The following is a 24071-nucleotide window of genomic DNA, read 5'->3' as shown; positions in this document are numbered from 1 at the left end:
CATGTGTGAAACCACCCTAATCCAGCTGTGAATCACCCCCAGTACCATGTGTGAAACCTCCCTAATACAGCTGTGAATCACCCCCACCACCATGTGTGAAACCACCCTATTCCAGCTGTGAATCACCCCCAGCACCATGTGTGAAACCACCCTACTCCAGGTGTGAATCACCCCCAGTACCATGTGTGAAACCACCCTATTCCAGGTGTGAATCACTCCCACCACGTGTGAAACCACCCTACTCCAGGTGTGAATCACTCCCAGCACCATGTGTGAAACCACCCTAATACAGCTGTGAATCACCCCAGTACCATGTGTGAAACCACCCTAATCCAGCTGTGAATCACCCCCAGTACCATGTGTGAAACCACCCTAATACAGCTGTGAATCACCCCCACCACCATGTGTGAAACCACCCTACTCCAGCTGTGAATCACCCCCACCACCATGTGTGAAACCACCCTACTCCAGGTGTGAATCACCCCCAGTACCATGTGTGAAACCACCCTATTCCAGCTGTGAATCACCCCCACCAACATGTGTGAAACAACCCTACTCCAGCAGTGAATCGCCCCAACCACCATGTGTGAAACCACCCTAATCCAGCAGTGAATCACCCCCACCAACATGTGTGAAACCACCCTAATACAGCTGTGAATCGCCCCCACCACCATGTGTGAAACCACCCTAATACAGCTGTGAATCACCCCACCACCATGTGTGAAACCACCCTAATACAGCTGTGAATCACCCCAGTACCATGTGTGAAACCACCCTAATACAGCTGTGAATCACCCCCAGTACCATGTGTGGAACCACCCTATTCCAGCTGTGAATCGCCCCCACCACCATGTGTGAAACCACCCTAATACAGCTGTGAATCACCCCCAGTACCATGTGTGGAACCACCCTATTCCAGCTGTGAATCACCCCACCACCATGTGTGAAACCACCCTAATCCAGCTGTGAATCGCCCCCACCACCATGTGTGAAACCACCCTAATACAGCTGTGAATCACCCCAGTACCATGTGTGAAACCACCCTAATACAGCTGTGAATCACCCCCAGTACCATGTGTGGAACCACCCTATTCCAGCTGTGAATCGTCCCCAGCACCATGTGTGAAACAACCCTAATCCAGCTGTGAATCACCCCCAGCACCATGTGTGAAACAACCCTAATCCAGCAGTGAATCACCCCCAGTACCATGTGTGAAACAACCCTAATCCAGCTGTGAATCACCCCACCACCATGTATGAAAACCACCCTAATCTCCAGCTGTGAATCACCCCCAGCACCATGTGTGGAACCACCCTATTCCAGCTGTGAATCACCCCCACCACCATGTGTGGAACCACCCTATTCCAGCTGTGAATCACCCCCAGCACCATGTGTGGAACCACCCTATTCCAGCTGTGAATCACCCCACCACCATGTGTGAAACCACCCTACTCCAGCTGTGAATCGCCTCACCCTACAGCACCATGTGTGGAACCACCCTACTCCAGCTGTGAATCACCCCCAGCACCATGTGTGAAACCACCCTACTCCAGCTGTGAATCGCCCCCACCACCATGTGTGAAACCACCCTAATCCAGCTGTGAATCACCCCAGTACCATGTGTGAAACCACCCTACTCCAGCTGTGAATCGCCCCCACCACCATGTGTGAAACCACCCTATTCCAGCTGTGAATCACCCCCAGCACCATGTGTGGAACCACCCTACTCCAGCTGTGAATCGCCCCCAGCACCATGTGTGAAACCACCCTATTCCAGCTGTGAATCACCCCCAGCACCATGTGTGGAAACCACCCTATTCCAGCTGTGAATCACCCCACCACCATGTGTGGAAACCACCCTACTCCAGCTGTGAATCGCCCCCACCACCATGTGTGGAAACCACCCTATTCCAGCTGTGAATCACCCCACCACCATGTGTGGAACCACCCTATTCCAGCTGTGAATCGCCCCCAGCAAGATGTGTGTAAGCAAGACATCAGGTCTGAGCAGGCTCCGTCAATGTCAGTAATTGATATCCCATACCCGACAATAGTCTCTGACCAACATCCACCCCAACACCTAAACACTCTGCAGCCCTAGAAACTGACACAAACAATGGTCACACGATGGTCGCTCGAGGTAACATGCAAAACACCAATCAGATGATTCACACAATCCATTCTCAGCCTTAATCTCAAAGGTGTCCCATTCTTGTTCCAATAATCCACAATAATCAGTTGGTATGGATTCCGCCTTCAACCTGGCCAGAGTATGATATTAACACGTCTGTCCTAGCCACAATAGCACTTTGTTCCACAGATTTACAGTCTTCGGAAACACTTTTGAATTTGTGTCTTACAGATTTGACTACCATGGACTAAAGACTATGCAAGAAAGTACAATAAAATGAGCTAGAACTGGTTTCTATTTGCCTAAAAGCACTGAATAGAAAAATAATATTTCATAGCCACAAAAATCTTTTGAAATGAATGTTGCAATTCAGCTTTGAAGTAATATTATCTGCAATATAAAGGCATCTATACACAATAACTGGCCACTACTTAAGACTGACTGACTGACTGAGTTTGGTTTTACGGCCGCTTTTAGCAATATTCCAGCAACATCACGGCAGGGGACACCAGAAATGGGCTTCACACATTGCACCCATGTGGGGATTCGAACCCGGGTCTTCGGCGCACTACTTAAGAAAAGGGAACCTTTTCAGAAGTAGATACAGGATCTGTTTCTATGACAACACACATCCTGCAGTTGATACAGAATCAGCATTACATTTTCTCTGCCAAACACTGATTCTCACAGTTTACATCATAGTAATCAGCAGGAATTTTATTATATTTACAAGAATAAGTAAAGGATTTTTAGGAGATACTGTTCTTTTATGACCAATGAATATGTAGTTCTTATACAATGTATTCAATCAATGACTTACCCATCTGATATTTTCACAGCAAGTGTTCGACATGCTTGATTGGCATTTGCTATTTGATGAACAAAGAGAATTTTCTGGGGTTCATCTTCTTTTTATTGTTTGGTGCAATGTTTCGAGGTTTGTTCTGACCCCATCATCAGGTAGAACTAAAGAACAGTAACTGTTACAGTAACTGATGAAACCCAGAAATAAAGGTGTGACGATACAGAAATTTTACGATACGATACGTATCGCGATATCATAGAACAATACGATGCGATACGATGCATATCACGATTTGCTATCTTTAGTTATTTTCTTTAAAAAAAGTGTATCTTGATAACAAGAAACAGTGTAAATTTTGACATAACCGTCAATTTCTGGTGAAAATTCACAATTTAAAGGTCAACGATACATATCACGATACGGAAAAAGTATCGATATATTTATTGTCAGAAAATGTATCACGATTATCGATACTACGATACCCAGAAAATTCTCTGTGTTCACCTTTGATCGAGTATCAACTAAATAGCTACTTGCCACATAGACAACAAACATCCCCATGCCAGAGACTAATGTACTTTACTTGCTGCAGGGCACTAAATAACACTGATACACATTAGTGGTGGTCCGATTAATTGAAATAATCGAAGATTGGTCGAAGTGACCAAACGACCAAGCAATCGATCATGTTTTCTCATAATCGAACATAAACGATTTTGGAACTACTGTTTTAGTCTTTGAAAAACTTGACAATGGAATATATCTTAGAAATTGTCAGGGCCTGGAACTGAAAAGCCACTTCACTGACTGAATATTTCTCTAAGACTCAAGGAAGTTTATGTTCATGATATATTAGTCATCACTTTAAAGTAGCAAGTTGCATCATGTTATACATATCTGCAATAACAACCTGGATTGGAAAATCTGAAAAATCTCGCTAACCAATTTTATTCGATGATCGTTCGTTGGTTATGAAGCAATCATCAATTGTGAGATTTCAACCAATTCCCAACACTAATACACATGTTTCAAAGGGCTATAGTGGAATTTAGACAGCCATTATCCTAGCCGCCTTATCATATATATAAGTTCAACCTTTGTCTCCCAGACGGTACAGATTCAATAAGACAGGAATCCAACTCAAGTGTAGAAAGTCTTTTTCTAGTCAAGTCAACACAAGAAAATTAAGCATTGTTCTGGGTTGCCTTTAAACTCTACTTTATATTGTGTATACACATGTATATTCTATATGGCAACTTTATTTCGGGGATAAAACGCGTCTTGTTGGACCTGAAAATGAAACATTACCCCTGAATGAAATGACAATTTGATGGTATTTACAGCTGCATGAAAGAACTTCATGGGAGACAAGTTACCCTGTGTATAAAGAGCACTTGTTCCGCAATAAGATAACTCACTTATCCAAAAACTCCAATAAAGTGTTCATGTAAATTTTAAACAAGGTAACCTATTGTTACAAAAAAACATTTCGGGTAGCCAGCAAGGCAATATAAGAAATATTTAGAAACATTAAACAGGCTGAAAAAACAATGTTTCTAAATGTTAGTGTGTGAACTGAAAACATCAAAAGCTGATTTTCATTATCGCAGCCTGTATGAATCAATAAAGTAAGGACGAAGTACACCTGATATGGATTCCTACCTTGATGCGTGTAACGGAGAGGTGGGAAGTACTATACCATACACATGTTTAACTGTAACTCACAAATCAGCTTCATGGCTGTTCATAAAATATAATTAACCTTGGACAGGAAATATCAATATTGTTCCTTTGAAAGCCGATTCAATGTGGGTAGAAATGACATTAAAAGTGACTGCGCTTTTATGCTGATTTCAGCAAAATTACAGCAGTGGCCAGCATGACGTGGCTTCACATGAAATAGATTGGAAAGTGAACTCCCTTTGATACTGTGCTCCATACTTCAACATGCCTTGGAAGACAATTGCCAACAACATATATGCTAAGATCAAGTACACTTTTTGATAATAACTTAGTCTGTCTCACAGTCCCTGAACAACATTATTTCCCCTACTGCCTAGCCCTCTCTGCAGTGCTAAAGCCCTAAATAAAGCAAGTTAGATTTCCAACTGAACATAATAAATGGGCTTGTTTGTTACTATCCAAATTATATATATTCAGAGACTAAGCCTTAGTCTAATAATAACTTTACAACTTTATGGATAACAATGTCTTGTTTCTTGCACGGAGCAATGCTTCGGTGTACATTTTTATACCCTTTTTCAAGATATTGGTGACCTCATGATTAATCTGGGTGGTGGGGTAGCCTAATGGTTAAAGCGTCCGCTCGACATGCTGAAAGACCGGGTTCGATTCCCAACATGGGTGCAATGTGTGAAGCCCATTTCTGGTGCCCCCCGCTGATATTGCTGGAATATTGCTAAACCATATGCGCAGGTAAAACCATACTCACTCACTTACTCATGATTAAGCTAATTTCGGGGAACCCTTAGTCTGTCATACAGACCCTGAAACAAAAGTATCCAAGAAAGCTCATGCAAGTCTAGATTTCCACTGAACACGAAGAAAATGCCTCTGGGCTCCTTTACATTATTTTTTATGATTATTTTTCATGAACAGTTTTTTTCTGTTCATTTCACATGTGAGTTCAGGCAAAATTATACATTCTTACACTAATGGGTTGGAGCATACTCCATTTTTAAAAATCTGGTGCCCTAGTGATATACTAGCCATGTCTGGACTTCGTAACAACTGCAGCATCTCTGTGTATCCTTGGCAATGAGTAAACCTTAGATTATAATTACCAATTAGCCATGTTGCAGCAGGAGGCACTGAACATGGTCAGAGATAGAAATTAATGTCAAGGGTCCTTTAATAACCCTCAAACTTTATTGGATTCAGACATCAACGAGTCCTCAGAAACCCAAGTACCTCCTCAAAATCTGGTAAAATTGTGTACATACAAGATGGAATCAAACCTGGGCATATGGTCTTGGACTGACTGACTGACTGAGTTTGGTTTTACGCCGCTTTTAGCAATATTCCAGCAATATCACGGTGGGGGACACCAGAAATGGGCTTCACACAATGTACCCATGTGGGGATTCGAACCCGGGTCTTTGGCGTGACGAGCCAACGCTTTAACCAACTAGGCTACCCCACCGCCCCTATGGTCTTGGAGCAAATACATGAACCACTGAGCCACACTACTGATCCCCAAATGTGTTAATGCTTACACATGACTCAGACTCCTATTACGGTCTCCTACAACTGCCAGGTTAGTGTTCACCCAGTCTATGTTTGATAGGCCAAAGTGCAAGACTGCTTTCGTAACTAAATCAGTGTGTTTATCTGCAGGTGCAATTCAAAGGGGCACACACTTGTAATTATGGACACAGTGAGAATCTTTCAAGTACTTATAGGCTACAAACAGTGAGTGAGTGAGTGAGTGAGTGAGCTAGAAAGGCAGTGAAGGAGGGAGGGTTTAACAATGTTTTTGAACACTGTTATAATGGGACTCTATTATTGCGGGCTCTCTATTATCGCGGCACGTGAAAACATCGGGAAAGCAGAAACACCACGCCCCGCATTGGCTGGTTACATATGCAAATTACGTAAAATATATTCATTGCTCTTGAAAAAGTCATTTACTAGTATTTCATTGGAATGTCATGTCTAATCGTAGAAATATTAAAGCATTCATCTTTTCAGTAAGTTCTGGAACATTTTGAAACTAGTATGAACCCTACTGCCATTACATCTAGCATGAATCAAAACTTACTTCGTCAAGAGTAATCCTGCGACAACTATAAGGTCATTTGCATATTTTCCATGCTAAAAATATAACAGGAAGTGACGTATTATGCAATTTCACTCTACACACAGCAGCAGCTTATATGGTACGTTTTAAGGCGGAAAAACAACATTTTGTAACGTTATTGTTACCTTGTATCCAAAATGAATAGAAGTTTCTGATGTTTGGGTTAAAAACATGATGATATTACTAATGTGAATGAAATTCCTAAATATTTTTTAATGATCAAACTATTTAGATTCGTTACTTGTCTTAGTAAACGTTTCACAGTGTCATCTGCTTGTACCGCGTGCCATAGTAAAAAAATAGCAATACCGCGATAATAGAGAGTTGCTTCAATTTCCGGGTCAAACGAGACAATCGGAATTGCCGCAATGGTATTAAACGAGTTGCGAATATGTGTCACATTATTTGTGACAGAAATAAAGATTAAACATAAGTCAACTGAAAATATACATAAAATGCAAAATGTCAGTAGCCGTTCATAATCCCGATGGCGACAACATTAACTACCGCGATAATAGAGGGTCCCATGATATATAACAATATGCCAGCATTATTATCTTGCACATTTATCACACTAGCGAAAACCTAAATAGAGTCTTTGGAACACAAATAAGAACAAAACAAAGATGCAAACCCTCCATCACAGGATCCTGTCATACAAAGGGACATAACACTGTACACGAAAACAAACTGTGGCATTAGATAACTGGGCCACCCCCCATCAAGAAAAAGATGAGGCTTAATCAAGCATTTCTTTAACAAGTTAACAACCGATCACTACAACAAGCCCAGGCTGCCTATCAAACCCGTCTATCAGTCTGCACTTCCTGATGGAACCAGGGTCTTTAATAATTCAGTATTCCTAATTACCATCTGTAGTTCCAATGCTGTCAGTGGCCATACCTGATCTCCCCTGTCTATTCAGTAATCAGCTAAGAAGACATGAACAATTCACTCTCAACATTCTTAATGCATCCAAACAATAATGGAACCATGGAAGCATCAGAGCCGATAAACAATGCCCTGTAAATATTTCAAATGTGCAGTGACAACCCTACGTCTCAACACCATTTTTAAGACTAAAAAGTGTGCAAGCATAAATAAAGTTCCTAGTGGTCTCTGAGTGTCTGTGAAACCCATTTCTGGTGTCCCCCGCCGTGATATTGCTGGAATATTGCTAAAAAGCGGTGTAAAACCATACTCACTCACTCACTCTGAGTGTCAAAAAGTACAAATGCACTCAGGCAAAGGAAAAAAGGTCAATAATCACATTTAAAAATCATTAAAAGAAAATCATTCATCTATATCTGATTCCTTAGATGCTTGATGGTGAACCGAACATAATTTCTGTCATGCTGAATCACCAAAACTTATCACTTCTACAGTACGATGCAAACCTACTGAGTCAACCTAGACGGTCTGTGGAGACAAAGAACTGTATTCCCAACAGATATATAAATCAATGTATATATTGTACAAAATCAGTGTGTGTGTAAAACAGACTGGATGACTTGTATTCCAGCTCATGTGTAAGACACATGTCCTCAACCAGTTGTTAAAACATCAACTCAACATTGATTTCAGTATAGCATTGGCAGAAAATTCACGCTTAAATACTTCCTAATAGACGCTTGTAGGTGTAATTAACTACTAATATGCCAATAATTATGCTTTACAGTTACGGAGAACCCTCAATCATTAACTCAAATCAATATTATCAATAAATCAATATTATTACAAAGACCTTTTGACTTTTGTGCATATTCTGAACACTGATGAGCATTGAAACTAAACTTCACCTGATAGTTTGTTCAATGTGGATGCATATTATTCAGAAATGCTGAGAAAAATAACTGCATTCATAATGAATATTTTTTCTAAGATTTTTTGTGTGCCCAAAATTGTTTCAGTTCATACAATACAGCACAAGTCCATCCTGTTTTAAGATACAATATTTTACCTAGAGATTGCCATGGAGGGAGCAGTATCAGTATCGTAGGTCACGTGATCACACTACAATTCTTACTTTCCTGCGAGTAATGAACTTTTTTCTGCCCAATACAGATATGTACAGTCCGTTTGAGTCAGAAACGGACCGATGAATTGCAAATTTTATCATTGTACAGAGAGTGCAGAGAAAGGGACAGCCAGGTGTTAGAGAAGCACGTGCACAAGTGCCCACCAAGTTATTGATTCATTAGCCTGTGCTGTGCCGTCTCCTTCTTTTCTCACACACCTGGCTGTCCCTTTCTCTGCACTCCTCCCTCGTAACAAATAGTAAACTGTCAAAATTTTAATGATAGTTTCTTAAAGAACTTTTTTGGTGGAGTCCGGAAAATGTTCAAATATAAGAAAGCTGTTGGGTATTAGTAAATGATAAACATGTGTACTATTTATATTTATGTGGCAATTTTGTACAATGATAAAATTTGCAATTCATCGGTCCGTTTCTGACTCAAACGGACCGTAGTGGTGGCTACACATATTGCATGCAATGACGAGTTCTGAATAGATTTCCTGACATGAAGACAGTATAGTTACCATGAATAAATAACACTGGAAATATGATCTTAACACCAATCAGGTTCATCAATGAATCATAAGAAAATACACATCCTTCTCTGACTGATTGTAAAAATAATCATGATTATTACTTTGGGTACTTACGTAACCCAAAAGTCTGCTATGGCTACAAGCCATCCAACACCCCTATTGTCAACAACACCTTACCTTATCAGGAGGAAAGAGGTTCCACGCTCTCCAAGTAAGCATTGTTCGTCTTATCACAGCATCTTCTAAAGATCCATTTCAAAACTGTTTTATCCGAACCTTAACGCTGCTACCATCCACAACACTGTGAAATCCCACAGTCGTTATTTCTTATACGTCATGACAGCAAACTAGCTCTTCAACATCCTTCACCAACTTCTGAAGATTCCCATAAATGCATCCATATCGTATATAATCCAGTTCTACATCCCATTGTCATCCAGACCATTACAGTACTATGGTTGAAAGTCTGACCTATAAACGCGTCGATAGAATCGATGACAGACACCAGATCCTGACCGAAGACAGTACATGCAATAAGTGTCGGACTCAGATAAGGTACAACAAGTTAATACCCATCTTTTTCAAATCGGGGTAATCTGGTCTGTGTGTGTTTGAAGAAAGGCGCTCCTTGTGTTATCGTGTTTGTAACCTAGATAACTGCATGCAGATAGAAGTATTAGCTTGTCATGTCTCTCAAGTGTTGATTGCTTGCACCAACAAAACCCTTTATGTTTGGGCTGCATGTTTGGACAGTGAATGCATGCTCCAGTGCCCTATTGATCGCACTGTTTAGTGCTTCCCTAATGTACTGGTATTTGAAATTGTTATGCCATATTTGTCAGTTCCATTTGAGCAAACATGAAAAACGTTCCTTGGTGTTTTATTAGTAAAGCTATATTAGTAAATATTTCAGTCTTTAACCGAATAGCACAAAATATTGTAACTTAGGCCAGGCCAATTTTATTTCTTGTTTTATGGATCCAACGGTCGTATTTTTTCAAGAATAAGAAAATTAGAGTTAATTTTGCCCGCGCAAAAAAAAAAATCATAATGTTTTATTGGTAAAAAATTTACAAGAAAAGGTTTTTATTAAATTGTGATTTGCCCCATATACACTTCTTAAATTGTCCAAAGTAAAATACTTTTAGTATATATTTATTTTTAATTTTTAGTCCCTCCTGCCTTTAGGTTTTCTGAGGACAAAAATCCCTAAAACATGAAATAAAATTGATCTGGCCTTAACAGGGAAAATCACTTATTGTTTTTTTTCTCAGCACTTTTCCAAAGATTGATGACATCTGAGCAAAGTCCATAAAATATAGAATTTACGCTCCTGAAGGTATCATCGTATGCTTAAAAAATATGAATATGAATATGCACAAACATTGAGGTTGGCACAATACTGAGTCCGAAAAAGGTATTGTGTTTTAATTATTGAAAATTCAAAATAAAATTTGCAAAATAATGTTAATGTGAATAAAATATCTATTCAGATATCATTTTACTAGCTTCAAGTATACCAAATAGCGTTTTTTCTTGCATTATTTTTTAGTCTAAGCATGACATTTTCTAAGTTCACATCATTAACACATTTCTGAAAACAGCATGCCTTACACACAAACGCATGACAAATTCTACGCTTTTTCAGTCTCCTAAGAAAATTAACAATCCGATTTTCAAAGGGGATCAATATTAACTCTTTCAAAGACAAACAACAGTTTGGTGACACTTTATCAGCTAAAGAACACATGTACTTTTTTTCATTTAACTTTGAAAATATTGTTACCATCTGTGTGTGTTACTGATCAGTGTAATTGAAACCTGATGTATTCATAGATTTCAAGAGCATACATGTAGAAAACATGTAGTCGTCCCTACACACAAACAAAGCTGTAAAAACAACCTGTAGTATGACTGATAACTCTCCCCTATAGTTTGTACACGGCTTGATCTGTCAGTTATCAAGGTGACGTCCCTCTGCTGGGGGTCGAGGTCTGATTGAGCCTCTATCAGCTAGTGAGTGGGGTCGTAGACACAATAAAAAAGGAGTTATCTCGAAGTAGCAACAAATTGACTCTTAAGCTGTCCGACAAATGATAAACCTGATACATGACATGCCTCCACTTTTATAAATATCCTTAGTTGATTGTGCAAGTTTTCATGAGACAAAAAGCAGATAAGAATCCATTCTTTTCTTGACATGTTATACTGAAAGACAAGGACAATGAGATATTCAAGATATGACATGATTCCTTTCTATGAGCTCAGAGCTGACTCTGGACATGTTTGTGCATATAGCATTTTGATCATGCGTCACTGTCAGTGTAGGTTAAACTACTGCACCAGTACTCCAGAACCTGTGTAAAGCAAAACACCAGTACTCCAGAACCTGTGTAAAGCAAAACACCAGTACTGCAGAACCTGTGTAAAGCAGCAAAACACCAATACTCCAGAACCTGTGTAAAGCAAAACACCAGTACTGCAGAACCTGTGTAAAGCAAAACACCAGTACTGCAGAACCTGTGTAAAGCAAAACACCAGTACTCCAGAACCTGTGTAAAGCAAAACACCAGTACTCCAGAACCTGTGTAAAGCAAAACACCAGTACTGCAGAACCTGTGTAAAGCAAAACACCAGTACTCCAGAACCTGTGTAAAGCAAAACACCAGTACTCCAGAACCTGTGTAAAGCAAAACACCAGTACTCCAGAACCTGTGTAAAGCAAAACACCAGTATTCCAGAACCTGTATAAAGCAAAACACCAGTACTGCAGAACCTGTGTAAAGCAAAACACCAGTACTGCAGAACCTGTATAAAGCAAAACACCAGTACTGCAGAACCTGTGTAAAGCAAAACACCAGTATTCCAGAACCTGTGTAAAGCAAAACACTAGTCCTCCAGAACCTGTGTAAAGTAATACACCAGTACTCCAGAACCTGTGTAAAGCAAAACACCAGTACTGCAGAACCTGTGTAAAGCAAAACACCAGTATTCCAGAACCTGTGTAAAGCAAAACACTAGTCCTCCAGAACCTGTGTAAAGTAATACACCAGTACTGTAGAACCTGTGTAAAGCAAAACACCACTATTCCAGAACCTGTATAAAGAAAACCATCTTGTGAGTACTCAAAAACCTGTATAAGCCAGGACCTCTGCACTGTGTAAACCACCTCTATTTAAAGCAAGAACCTGTATAATCCAATGCCCCACTATGCATGAACCTGTGTGAACCAACACACCAGAACTCAAGAACCTATTTAAACTAACACATTAATGTAAACCAAGAACCTGCATAAAACAACATACAATTACATTACCAATCTACAATTAAAAAAATGCAAGAGCAATCTCATCTAAACCAGGACAAAATTACTGGTAAAAAACCCCAAAAGATAAGAATAACATCCCTCAATAATGATGATGCCTGCATCTGATCCGCCAGAATAAATGTAAAGAAAATGTCCTAATCATCTGTTCAAACAATTCTGCATTCAATTCATGACCCGCAGTGTTTATTATCGTCTCGAGAACTCTGTCAACACAAGGTCCTTAAGCGGACAAATAAGTCCCACTTCCATACACCTTCCCCCAACACTTCCCCAGTGACTGCAGATGTGCCAACATGACCAGGCAAGATTGTGCATTTCAGTGAAAACATATTGGGTTAATTCTTCCAAGAATCTATAGAACCCCATTACTTCTTTCCCAAATGTCAAGCCTGCCAATGAATTCAGTTTTGAACAAAAACATGAACACTTACGCACCATGACGAGGTTTGAAATCTTGACTTCAAACAAATCAATATATGTACATCAGGGCCTCAATAAATATTTATTCTAGACTTTGAGGTAGGGAGAGAATATGGTTTCTTATAATGGACGCAATCCAACAACCACAATCAATATCCTTTCCAAGAATATTACTCAACGTGCAGAATTGATCCAACCATTCGTCCCAAGCAGGCAACAACTCACTGTTCCTTAAATGGGAATAGTGCATCTTGAAAAGGTTAATAACAGGATGTGCAGGTCAATCTCCTCAACAGGATCATCATAAACATCCCTATCGAACATATGACTGATTCCGCTGATTCAGGACGCTACAGACAATGGCATCTACATCAGTCATGACTGTTATGTCCGCAAGTGAGTGAGTGTGTTTAGTTTTACGCAATATTCCAGCTATATGACAGCGGTCTGTAAATAATCGAGTCTGGACCAGACAATCCAGTGATCAACAGCATGAGCATCAATCTATGCAATTGGGATATGATAACTGTGTCAACCTGTTCCCCTTAGTGGATTCTTATGACAAGCATGGGTTGCTGAAGACCAATTCTAATCCGGATCTTCACAGGGTTTCAGTCAAAAAAAATTAAGTTCGGACTAACGTGAATGAAACTTACGAGATCTACCTAATGTCTGTGGTACCATTGATAAGTTTTGAATGTTATTTAAAGCAGCACTCTATGATACTCACACCATATAGTTGAGGTTTGTAATTATAAAGATATTCTATGATTGGAATGCCGTAAACAATAATCCCTACCCTCAACATATAATGTCACACAGTCAACAAAATCAACAAATCAATGACCACTAGATCTGTGACGTCAACTCGTATAACTAGCAAAGGTAGTATGGACCTACTGTCACCCAAAATTCAAAATTCCCCCAAATATATTTTAATATATCTAAACGTAATTATGACAAAAAGAGTAAATCATTACAAATTTTCCAGTGTAAAAAGCCCTGGTTTTTTATCCTAATTTCATACACTGCATATGGACATGTTTCAAACATCATCACAATCTGACTGATTGACTGACTGACTGACTGAGTTTGGTTTTACGCCGCTTTTAGCAATATTCCAGCAATATCACAATGGGGACACCAGAAATGGGCTTCACTCATTGTACCCATGTGGGGATTCAAACCCGGGTCTTCGGCGTTACGAACCAACGCTTTAACCTCTAGACTACCCCACCGCCCCTCATCACAATCTGAACCCTAAAGTGAGTGAATGGGGTTTAGTCTTTCTGCCGCTTTTAGCAATATTCCAGGAATATCACGGCGGGGGACACAAAAAATGGGCTTCACGCATTGTACCCATGTGGGGAATCTTCGGCGAGACGAACGAAGGCTTTAACCACGAGGGTACCCCAATGCCCCCATCAATCCAAGACTTACTAATCAATACCATTATTGGCATCCCACTAGCTGCAGTTAACCCCTTGGACATACCTATCATGTCTTAATAAAGACCAGTCACTGTTATAATGTCCCATTAATGCTCACGGCAAGCCACAACAATAAATCACACACTTATTATAATGTGCCCAGGTTCCCCGTGCTTTGACATGGGTTTTGTTCTAAGCCTATAAATCATGGCTTCCCTGCATGTGAATACCATTACGGTCTTACCTGGAGGTGCAAAACTGCTGAATCAGCAAATAACTTGCATACCTAGTCATAACTCCTCCTGTAGTGCATGCACAGATTTGGTCATAAATATTCAGTTTGGCAGTCGAAGGCAACATCATGCTGGAAATCAATGTGGATTTGTAATCATTCTTAATTTATTATTTAATTGCAAATGCGAGAGGGACTGAATATTGCTGAACGTCAGACTCGGCCAGTTTCCATCTGTATCCCAGCAGCTTGTAAACAATCCAGTGATGAACATTTCCTCTAGCCAGCCAGTAGTCCAGGCTGTTGTGTTCATGTTCAAGGTATCCTCAATGCTCGAAATATTTGAAACATTTTACGTAATTTGCAATATGGTATCACTGACTGACTGACTGACTGAGTTTGGTTTTACGCCACTTTTAGCAATATTCCAGCAACATCACGACGGGGGACACCAGAAATGGGCTTCACACATTGTACCCATGTGGGGATTCAAACCCGGGTCTCGGCGTGACAAGCCAACGCTTTAACCACTAGGCTACCCCACCACCCCTATGGTATCACTAAAATGGCTTGCAAATTTATTTCCATTTATGTAATTCTGACAAACCAGAGGTTGTTCTTTCAAGAGTGAGTGAGTTTAATCTAGCAATATTCCAGCAATGTCACGACAGGGACACCAGTAACGGGCTTCACCCATTGTACCCATGTGGGGAATGTTATTTCAAGATATGTTCCATGTTGTCAATCTATAATGACACACAATCAATTAAGTCATCAAGCTTGGACCCCCATTACACATTGCCTCTTTCAATTAAGTCCAGAGAATCTATTACAACCAGGGGTGGTGGGGTAGTCTTGTGGTTAATGCGTTCGCTTCTCACACCGAAGACCTGGGTTCGATTCCCAACATGTGTACAATGTATGAAGCCCATTTGCGGTAGCCCCCATGATATTGCTGAAATATTGCTAAAAGTTGTGTAAAACCAAACTCACTCACTAATATCACCCACCCTCCTACAATGATAAAATGCCAGAGTTGACATCACCAACTGACACAATACAATCTACTTTTCAATACACTTAAGCATTAATAAAACAGAAATGATACGGAAAGGGGCGTTTAAGAAAATATATCATTAGTCATGACTGTCTTGTAACATTAGAGTCACCTGGAGTTGACTTATCCTCTCGGTCTTGTGCATTGTGTGCCAACGTTCCAAGTTCAATATAGAAAAACAATGCTGTACGGTACTTTCAAAATTCTAAAATCATCAAAAAGCACCCATCAACCAGAAGGTTGATCCTCTGGATTTCTGGTTCAGAAACGGACTCATTTTCAAAGTCCAACTTTTTCGGGACAACATGAAAAAAGAAATTATGACAAATAACAAATAATTGAAAAGGCAGCATGTCTCAACGTGAACTATTCAACATCTCTAGAAACATAGACAAGAAATGCTGATTGCCATATCCTTCTCCCCATACCATCAGACGCCATCTTGTAAACTGGGAATTATATATTTACCAACCTGTTGTGGTCATCAGAAATTAGTCATGTACCTCATTAACTTATAATGATACATTATCTAAAATAAGTATCAGCAGGAGGGTGCACCAATCTCTTCAACGTTTCTGACTTTTGGTTCTGTGGTGTACCTTATCCATTCAGCTCATAAAATCTGACCTTACAATCTGACTTCTGACCATAGTCCATCTCAACTCATATGAGAACACGGCCCAAATGAACCTGTGACAATAAAACTTGAAGCTGACACCTAAAACAAGCACTGGACTTCTGACCATAGTCCATCTCAACTCATATGAGAACACGTCCCAAATGAACCTGTGACAATAAAACTTGAAGCTGACACCCAAAACAAGCACTGGACTTCTGACCATAGTCCATCTCAACTCAAATGAGAACAAGACCAAATGAACCTGTGACAATAAAACTTGAAGCTGACACCCAAAACAAGCACTGGACTTCTGACCATAGTCCATCTCAACTCATATGAGAACAAGACCAAATGAACCTGTGACAATAAAACTTGAAGCTGACACCCAAAACAAGCACTGGACTTCTGACCATAGTCCATCTCAACTCATATGAGAACAAGACCAAATGAACCTGTGCCAATAAAACTTGAAGCTGACACCCAAAACAAGCACTGGACTTCTGACCATAGTCCATCTCAACTCATATGAGAACAACGACCCAAATGAACCTGTGACAATAAAACTTGAAGCTGACACCCAAAACAAGCACTGGACTTCTGACCATAGTCCATCTCAACTCATATGAGAACAAGACCAAATGAACCTGTGACAATAAAACTTGAAGCTGACACCCAAAACAAGCACTGGACTTCTGACCATAGTCCATCACAACTCATATGAGAACCAACCCAAATGAACCTGTGACAATAAAACTTGAAGCTGACACCCAAAACAAGCACTGGACTTCTGACCATAGTCCATCTCAACTCATATGAGAACAAGACCAAATCTCAACTCATATGAGAACACGACCAAATGAACCTGTGCCAATAAAACTTGAAGCTGACACCCAAAACAAGCACTGGACTTCTGACCATAGTCCATCTCAACTCATATGAGAACACGGCCCAAATGAACCTGTGACAATAAAACTTGAAGCTGACACCCAAAACAAGCACTGGACTTCTGACCATAGTCCATCTCAACTCATATGAGAACAAGACCATGAACCTGTGACAATAAATCTTGAAGCTGACACCCAAAACAAGCACTGGACTTCTGACCATAGTCCATCTCAACTCATATGAGAACACGGCCCAAATGAACCTGTGACAATAAAACTTGAAGCTGAAACCCAAAACAAGCACTGGACTTCTGACCATAGTCCATCTCAACTCATATGAGAACAAGACCAAAATGAACCTGTGACAATAAAACTTGAAGCTGACACCCCAAAACAAGCACTGGACTTCTGACCATAGTCCATCTCAACTCATATGAGAACAAGACCAAATGAACCTGTGACAATAAAACTTGAAGCTGACACCAACTCAAAACAAACACTGGACTTCTGACCATAGTCCATCTCAGTCTCATATGAGAACAACGACCAAATGAACCTGTGACAATAAAACTTGAAGCTGACACCCAAAACAAGCACTGGACTTCTGACCATAGTCCATCTCAACTCATATGAGAACAAGACCAAATGAACCTGTGACAATAAAACTTGAAGCTGACACCCAAAACAAGCACTGGACTTCTGACCATAGTCCATCTCATATCAAGCGATATGAACCTGTGACAATAAAACTTGAAGCTGACACCCAAACAAGCACTGGACTTCTGACCATAGTCCATCATATGAGAACACGTCCCAAATGAACCTGTGACAATAAAACTTGAAGCTGACACCCAAAACAAGCACTGGACTTCTGACCATAGTCCATCTCAACTCATATGAGAACAAGACCAAATGAACCTGTGACAATAAAACTTGAAGCTGACACCCAAAACAAGCACTGGACTTCTGACCATAGTCCATCTCAACTCATATGAGAACAAGACCAAATGAACCTGTGCCAATAAAACTTGAAGCTGACACCCAAAACAAGCACTGTATACTGTGATTAACCTGGGATAACACCATTTCAGTTGTATTTCTGTCTCATAACAGTGTCAGGTTATAAGAACGCCTAATGTGAAACTGAGTATTGACTTTCCTTGTGTGTAGGACAATGTGATGGTGCTGAAAGACAAAACAACATGCCCAATAATCAATGTGAATCTGAACGCCCAAACCAGCCAATCACTGCATAGCTAACTTGCCAAGGGGCACAACTCTGTACAACAAACTGGTATTGAGACAACTGGACCATCCATCATGAGTGAGTGAGTGAGTGAGTGTGGTTTTACGCCCTTTTAACAATATTCTAGAAATATCACAGTGGGGGACACCAGAAATGGGCTTCACACATTGTACCCATGTGGGGAATAGAACCTGGGTCTTCGGTGTCACGAGCGAACACTTTAACCACAAGGCATTAACATGCATTAATAATACATTTAGCAAAAATACAAAATTCACTATTTGTATCAAATATACAAAAGCTGACCTGACCAGGTCTTATTCAAGATGGCAGTAATCAGTTGGGAATTGGTTAAAATCTCATAATTGATGATTGGTTCATTACAACCGATCAATCATCGAAAATAATTGGTTAGCATCATTTATCAAATTTTCCTGGTTATGTTTGTTAATGCACAAAATAAAGAAAAAACATAGTTCTTTCTGGGTTTTTTGTTCAAATTGCACTAAATGCATTTGCAAATTTCACATCTTTAAAGGGTCTCTAGTATGTTAGGAACATAAATTTCCTGGAGTCTTTAAGATAAATTCAATCATGAACGAGCTTGCAGTGCTTATGAAATGTAACAGACAAAACCAAGCATGTGATAAATATTGTTAATGCAAGCAAGTGTTCCAAAATTGTTTGTGTTCGATTATGAGAAAACATGATCGACTGCTTGATCGTTTAGTCCCTGCGACCAATCTTCGATTATTTCAATTAATCGGACCACCACTAATTAAGATGCTTTAACAAATTAGGGACTACATCCTCATCTCAAACACCTAAATGCACTCATGCATGCATGCACACACACACACACACACACACCCATGCGCACATACACAGGCACACACAGAGACACAGAAATTGAGAGTGAATTTGGCATAGCACCAACCATTTACAACAGTATTTCCCATATATCATGTCATGCTATCTTGATAAGGTCCTAACCCGTGAAGATCCAGATTAGAATTGATCTTCAGTTAACCCATGCTTGTCATAAGAGGTGACTAACGGGATCAGGTGGTCAGGCTCGCTGACTTGGTGGACACATGTCAATTGCGTAGTTCAATGCTATTGCTGTTGATCACTGGATTGTCTGGTCCAGACTTGATTATTTACAAACCACTGCCATATAGCTGGAATATTGCTGAGTGTGGCATGATAAGGTCCTTGCTCCACCATGTGATTAATACACTCCGACTGTCGTAAAAGTCTATGCTAGAATATGGGAGTTACGTCTATCTTCGAACTATGACCATTTACTCCATTAGCATGTATATGGTGCTGACAAACCTAAAACAAACCACAAATCTGGTATTCAACCCACAGGCTTCTGGCACGCCAAAGGGACGCAACTCTACACATTTGATAAGAAGTGTTTATCAGAAAGATATATCTGCCTGGCTGTCATACCTAATCTTCCAATTCACACAGCTTGCAAACATAGACCCTTCATGGTAAGGAACACTTCCACCAAGCTTAATTCATTAAATTTCTATTGGAAGTTGAATGAGTGAGTGAGTTAAAATCTATAGTCACATCAGCAGTGTTTCAGCCATATCATGACTATTGCCTAAAACCATACCAATACTAGCAAGTCCAGCAGGGGTCACCAGAACACTATCTTACGAAGCCCAATGATGACATATACGATATGCCATTGGTTTAATTAACGCAACAGGCAAGGTGGGGCAAGCTGTGGCAAGCTACGGCAAACAATGACTGCAACATGTTCAAGATGCAAATGTGTGAATTGTTGACAGCATCTGTGTAAGTGAGAATTTCATGAATTCTTTACCATCAAAATTTAGTCTGTATTTCATTGTTTAACACCCTGCTAAAAAAATAGGCTCTGTTTCATTCTAGGGTGAAAAAAAACCCATTATAGCTGAAAATTTCATGTTCATACTATTAACCATTTTCCATCATCTTTAAAAAAACCTTATGAATTCCTGTCAGATTTGTAAATCTCAAAGATGACAAAGGTACAGACATACATAAATATTCCGCATGAAGTGAACATTGATCTATATGAAGAGAGAAACATATCCAATAGAATGAAATATAAGCATTCTCAACTATTTATATAGTATACGTTCATATATACATTCCTATACCATGTGAATACTTCAAATATTTTAAACAAATCATGAACAAATTCTGAAAAATGTAACTAAATTCACCACATTTCCAATAAATCTGAATGTGATTTCAATGATCAGGAACACACCTCTTAAAATCAAAAAGTAGAAAAATGACTCAGAATCTTACCAATGGATATCTATACATTTGGGAGATCATGTTGAACTGCCAGGTGAAAATCCTGTATCGTGGAACCTTGGTTCTACAAAACTTCCTAATCAACACACATCCTCATTGTCTCCAAACACACAGCAAATTGAAGTAACTCTTTATAAGTCAACATGGACAATATCCCCACACGGAAGGCACTTGTCCTCATACGACGAAGGGGGTTTCACAACTACTCCACATGGAATCTAATAATAGTCTCGTAAGAGTCCAAGAAGCACGACAGCTATCCCAAATCCAAAGCTGACATCACTGTTGATATGGAAATCCAGGAACAATATCTCAGCTTGACCTCTGATTGTAAGTTCCAGGAGTGTCTTCAGTGTTGTCCCGACTGGGTTGTTGACACCAACGTGATGCAGGTTAGTCAGACTATGTCAGCCCATAGCTACTGGCGGACTGACGCAAGGCACATCACAATGTAAACATAAACAAGTACAGAAGTACACCTGTACGGGACTTGCAGTCTGTCAACCTCGACCCTCCAGGATGTGAATGTGCTACAGTTTCCTTCAGACAATAGGGCTGATTACCTGCCCCTAATCTGGAATCTAATCAAATGTACGGATGCTGCGGACTGGTGGTTGTTTACCCCCTGCAGAGCTGGCGACTTAGTCCCACCCAACCAGTAATAACCTCAGCTCCAGACACCTTTGATCAATACCTACCTGTATACTCGTTATCACCTGTGCTGCTGCAGTAGTACAAGTGGTCAAGCGGAACCATCCCCTTTTCCATCCCCTAGGTGGTCAGGTGCTTCAATATGTCATGCTTGCTCCTGAAGCTCCAATCACATGGCGGGCAGCCATAATAGAGTCAAAAATACACTTATTACAGTGCTCACTGACAGGTGACTGGTCTCCCGGCAACCAGGTAAACAACAGGTATAGCTTATTGAGCATATCAATCGTGGGGCAGGTAAAGGGGGTCACATGGTCGGGAAGTGTGTCTGGCAATATGCCAGATCTCTTACCTTGGTTCAATACACCTTAAAACATTAACGAGAGGAGAGACAAGGCCAGGTAGACACAACCTCCTGAGCTAGCTGTCTATAAAACATGTAATTCAAGACGAACAATAGTCCATGGGACACAGCGATGTGTTACAGTGAACAAAACAGCAATTACACTTGTACAAACTTTGTGACAATGTTAATGTATATTTTGAAAGTGTATTAACCAGCAGCCAGTTCAGATCAGTGAGCAAATCGATATATGGCAAAGTGATGTATTGCATTGATGACTGATTTGATGACCAACAAAATCTATGACCGTAACTATAATCCAAACCATTACTCATAAATGACAAAACAATAAGTCAATAGAACATTAATAAAACAACTGATTACATAGTCAGCTATTTCTAGTTAAAACAATTACCTGCGAGTGAGTGAGAAGTGAGTGAGTGAGTGAGGGAGAGTGAGTGAGTGAGTGGAGTGGAGGAGGGAAGGAGGAAGTAAGTGATGAAGTGAAGAAGGAAGCAGGGTTTAACAATGAGTGAGTAAGTGAGAGAATGAGCAAGAGAGCAAGAAAGCAAGTGGTGAGCGAGTTAGTAACGGAAGGAGAGAGGGGAGGGAGGGTTTAGCAATGAAAGAGTCAGTGAGTTCATTGGGATCAACACAACAATATATACGTTACACGATGTCAAGCTTATGTGAAAGGAAGACCTGAAGTGAGACAGGTCTTAGACTAACAACTAGTCGACGAAATGAACATATTTAACTGAAAAAAGTTCATAGTAAAAAAAAAATAATAATGAAAAGGAGCCCTGAGACTTTCTTCATTTTCAGAAGCTGAGGAAATCTAGACTTGCCACATTTTTTAGACTTGCGTGGGCTTTCTTGGATATATTTGCTTCAGGGTCTGTACGACAAACTAGACAGGTCTCAGCTCAGGTATCTGTAATCCATTGATGAAAAACCCATGTGCATGGGTATCATGCTAACAAATCTAGAAACATAATCATTCCAAGTCAGGATTCATATCTACAGTTTCAGCTTTCCTGCACATTCAAGGAACTCTGTACAATTAATTGCAGCGCCTTAGCTAAGGTGTATACTTTCTTTTGTCTGTCAGTTTACATCAGAAAACTTAAAGACATAAATGAATTGAGTAATTAGAAAACAAAGGAAGAAAACTGCCATAATTACAATTACAGAATTTACAAAGAATTACAAACCTCAGACTACAATGAGCCCAGAGTATATATCATTATGGAATAATGATATTCAAGGATGCCATGGAAAAGACTTTACATAGTGTCTCTGCAAAACCTATCATTTAAATCACGGAGTAAAATAAAGATCTTGCATTTAATAAAATATACTTGCATTACTTGCAAATCTATCACTCTGTGATAGGACAGTGCTGTTGATCTTCAACTGCATAAACATAACTTCTTTGAGAGGCATTTTAGAAGTTGTATAGATGAAGGAAAACCAAGTTCTATGGTGTCCTCCCATTACGCAGACAGCCAGTTCGCAGACACATTAAAACAACAACATTTACGGTTCAGTGAACAGATTATCTACTACCTGTTACCTACACATTATAATGGAATAGTCCAAATAAAAACACATGAACAAACTGTAACTAAATTATTTATTTTGAAAGATGGATGAAAACACAGTAATTTGAACAGTTTATTTTCATAAACATTTCTAGTCTAACGGGAGTCGGCATCATCATATTGAAAACATTAGCTTATCTATTAGAAATTGCGACACTGTTATATCATATAAATCAAATAAAGACAAATGTGAACCTAAATATTATTCATATGGAATAAATAAGTTATATGTTTTGCACACAATATTAAGATATATGACGAGTGCACTTAATTACGACTTATTTAGAATAAATATTTATAATATGACGCATCATGTCAATGTGGCCATGGATGTGAGCATGTGTTTCATTACTTCCTGGAATGTCCATTGTATACTACTCAAAGACATAAACTGTTACAATCTTTAGAAAGTATTGTTTAAATTAGAACACTGATTGGTGATCGTCATCACTTGCTTGATAACGGTGTAAGTACCTACACCGAAACGTCGCACCCATTGCAATAAAGAAGCTGTCTATCCACATAACTTGGTTTTCCTGCATAAACATAGTAGGTCTTTTTCTGGTTCTATCAATGTTCATTTTGGTTTGTTCCACTGTGCCACTCAGTCATCAGTTACACT

At 39.7% G+C, this 24071-nt stretch overlaps 1 protein-coding gene across 1 annotated transcript in view; it reads right to left on the bottom strand.

The window, feature by feature from the left end:
• Window positions 1-9919, bottom strand: part of LOC124259126 — a 33840-nt gene extending 23921 nt beyond the window's left edge. Inside the window, 1 exon segment of the mRNA XM_046693220.1 lies at window positions 9488-9919. Within this exon segment, the coding sequence (XP_046549176.1) occupies window positions 9488-9529 (42 nt within the window). The 5' untranslated portion in view covers window positions 9530-9919.
• Between the last annotated feature and the right edge of the window lie 14152 nt (window positions 9920-24071).

The sequence above is a fragment of the Haliotis rubra genome, unplaced genomic scaffold, assembly GCF_003918875.1.
Source record: "Haliotis rubra isolate DU_JTF1 unplaced genomic scaffold, ASM391887v1 Scf71, whole genome shotgun sequence".
Taxonomy (NCBI): Eukaryota; Metazoa; Mollusca; class Gastropoda; order Lepetellida; family Haliotidae; genus Haliotis; species Haliotis rubra.
Note: the sequence above shows the minus strand (reverse complement) of the source record. Positions and strands in the feature narration are given on the sequence as shown.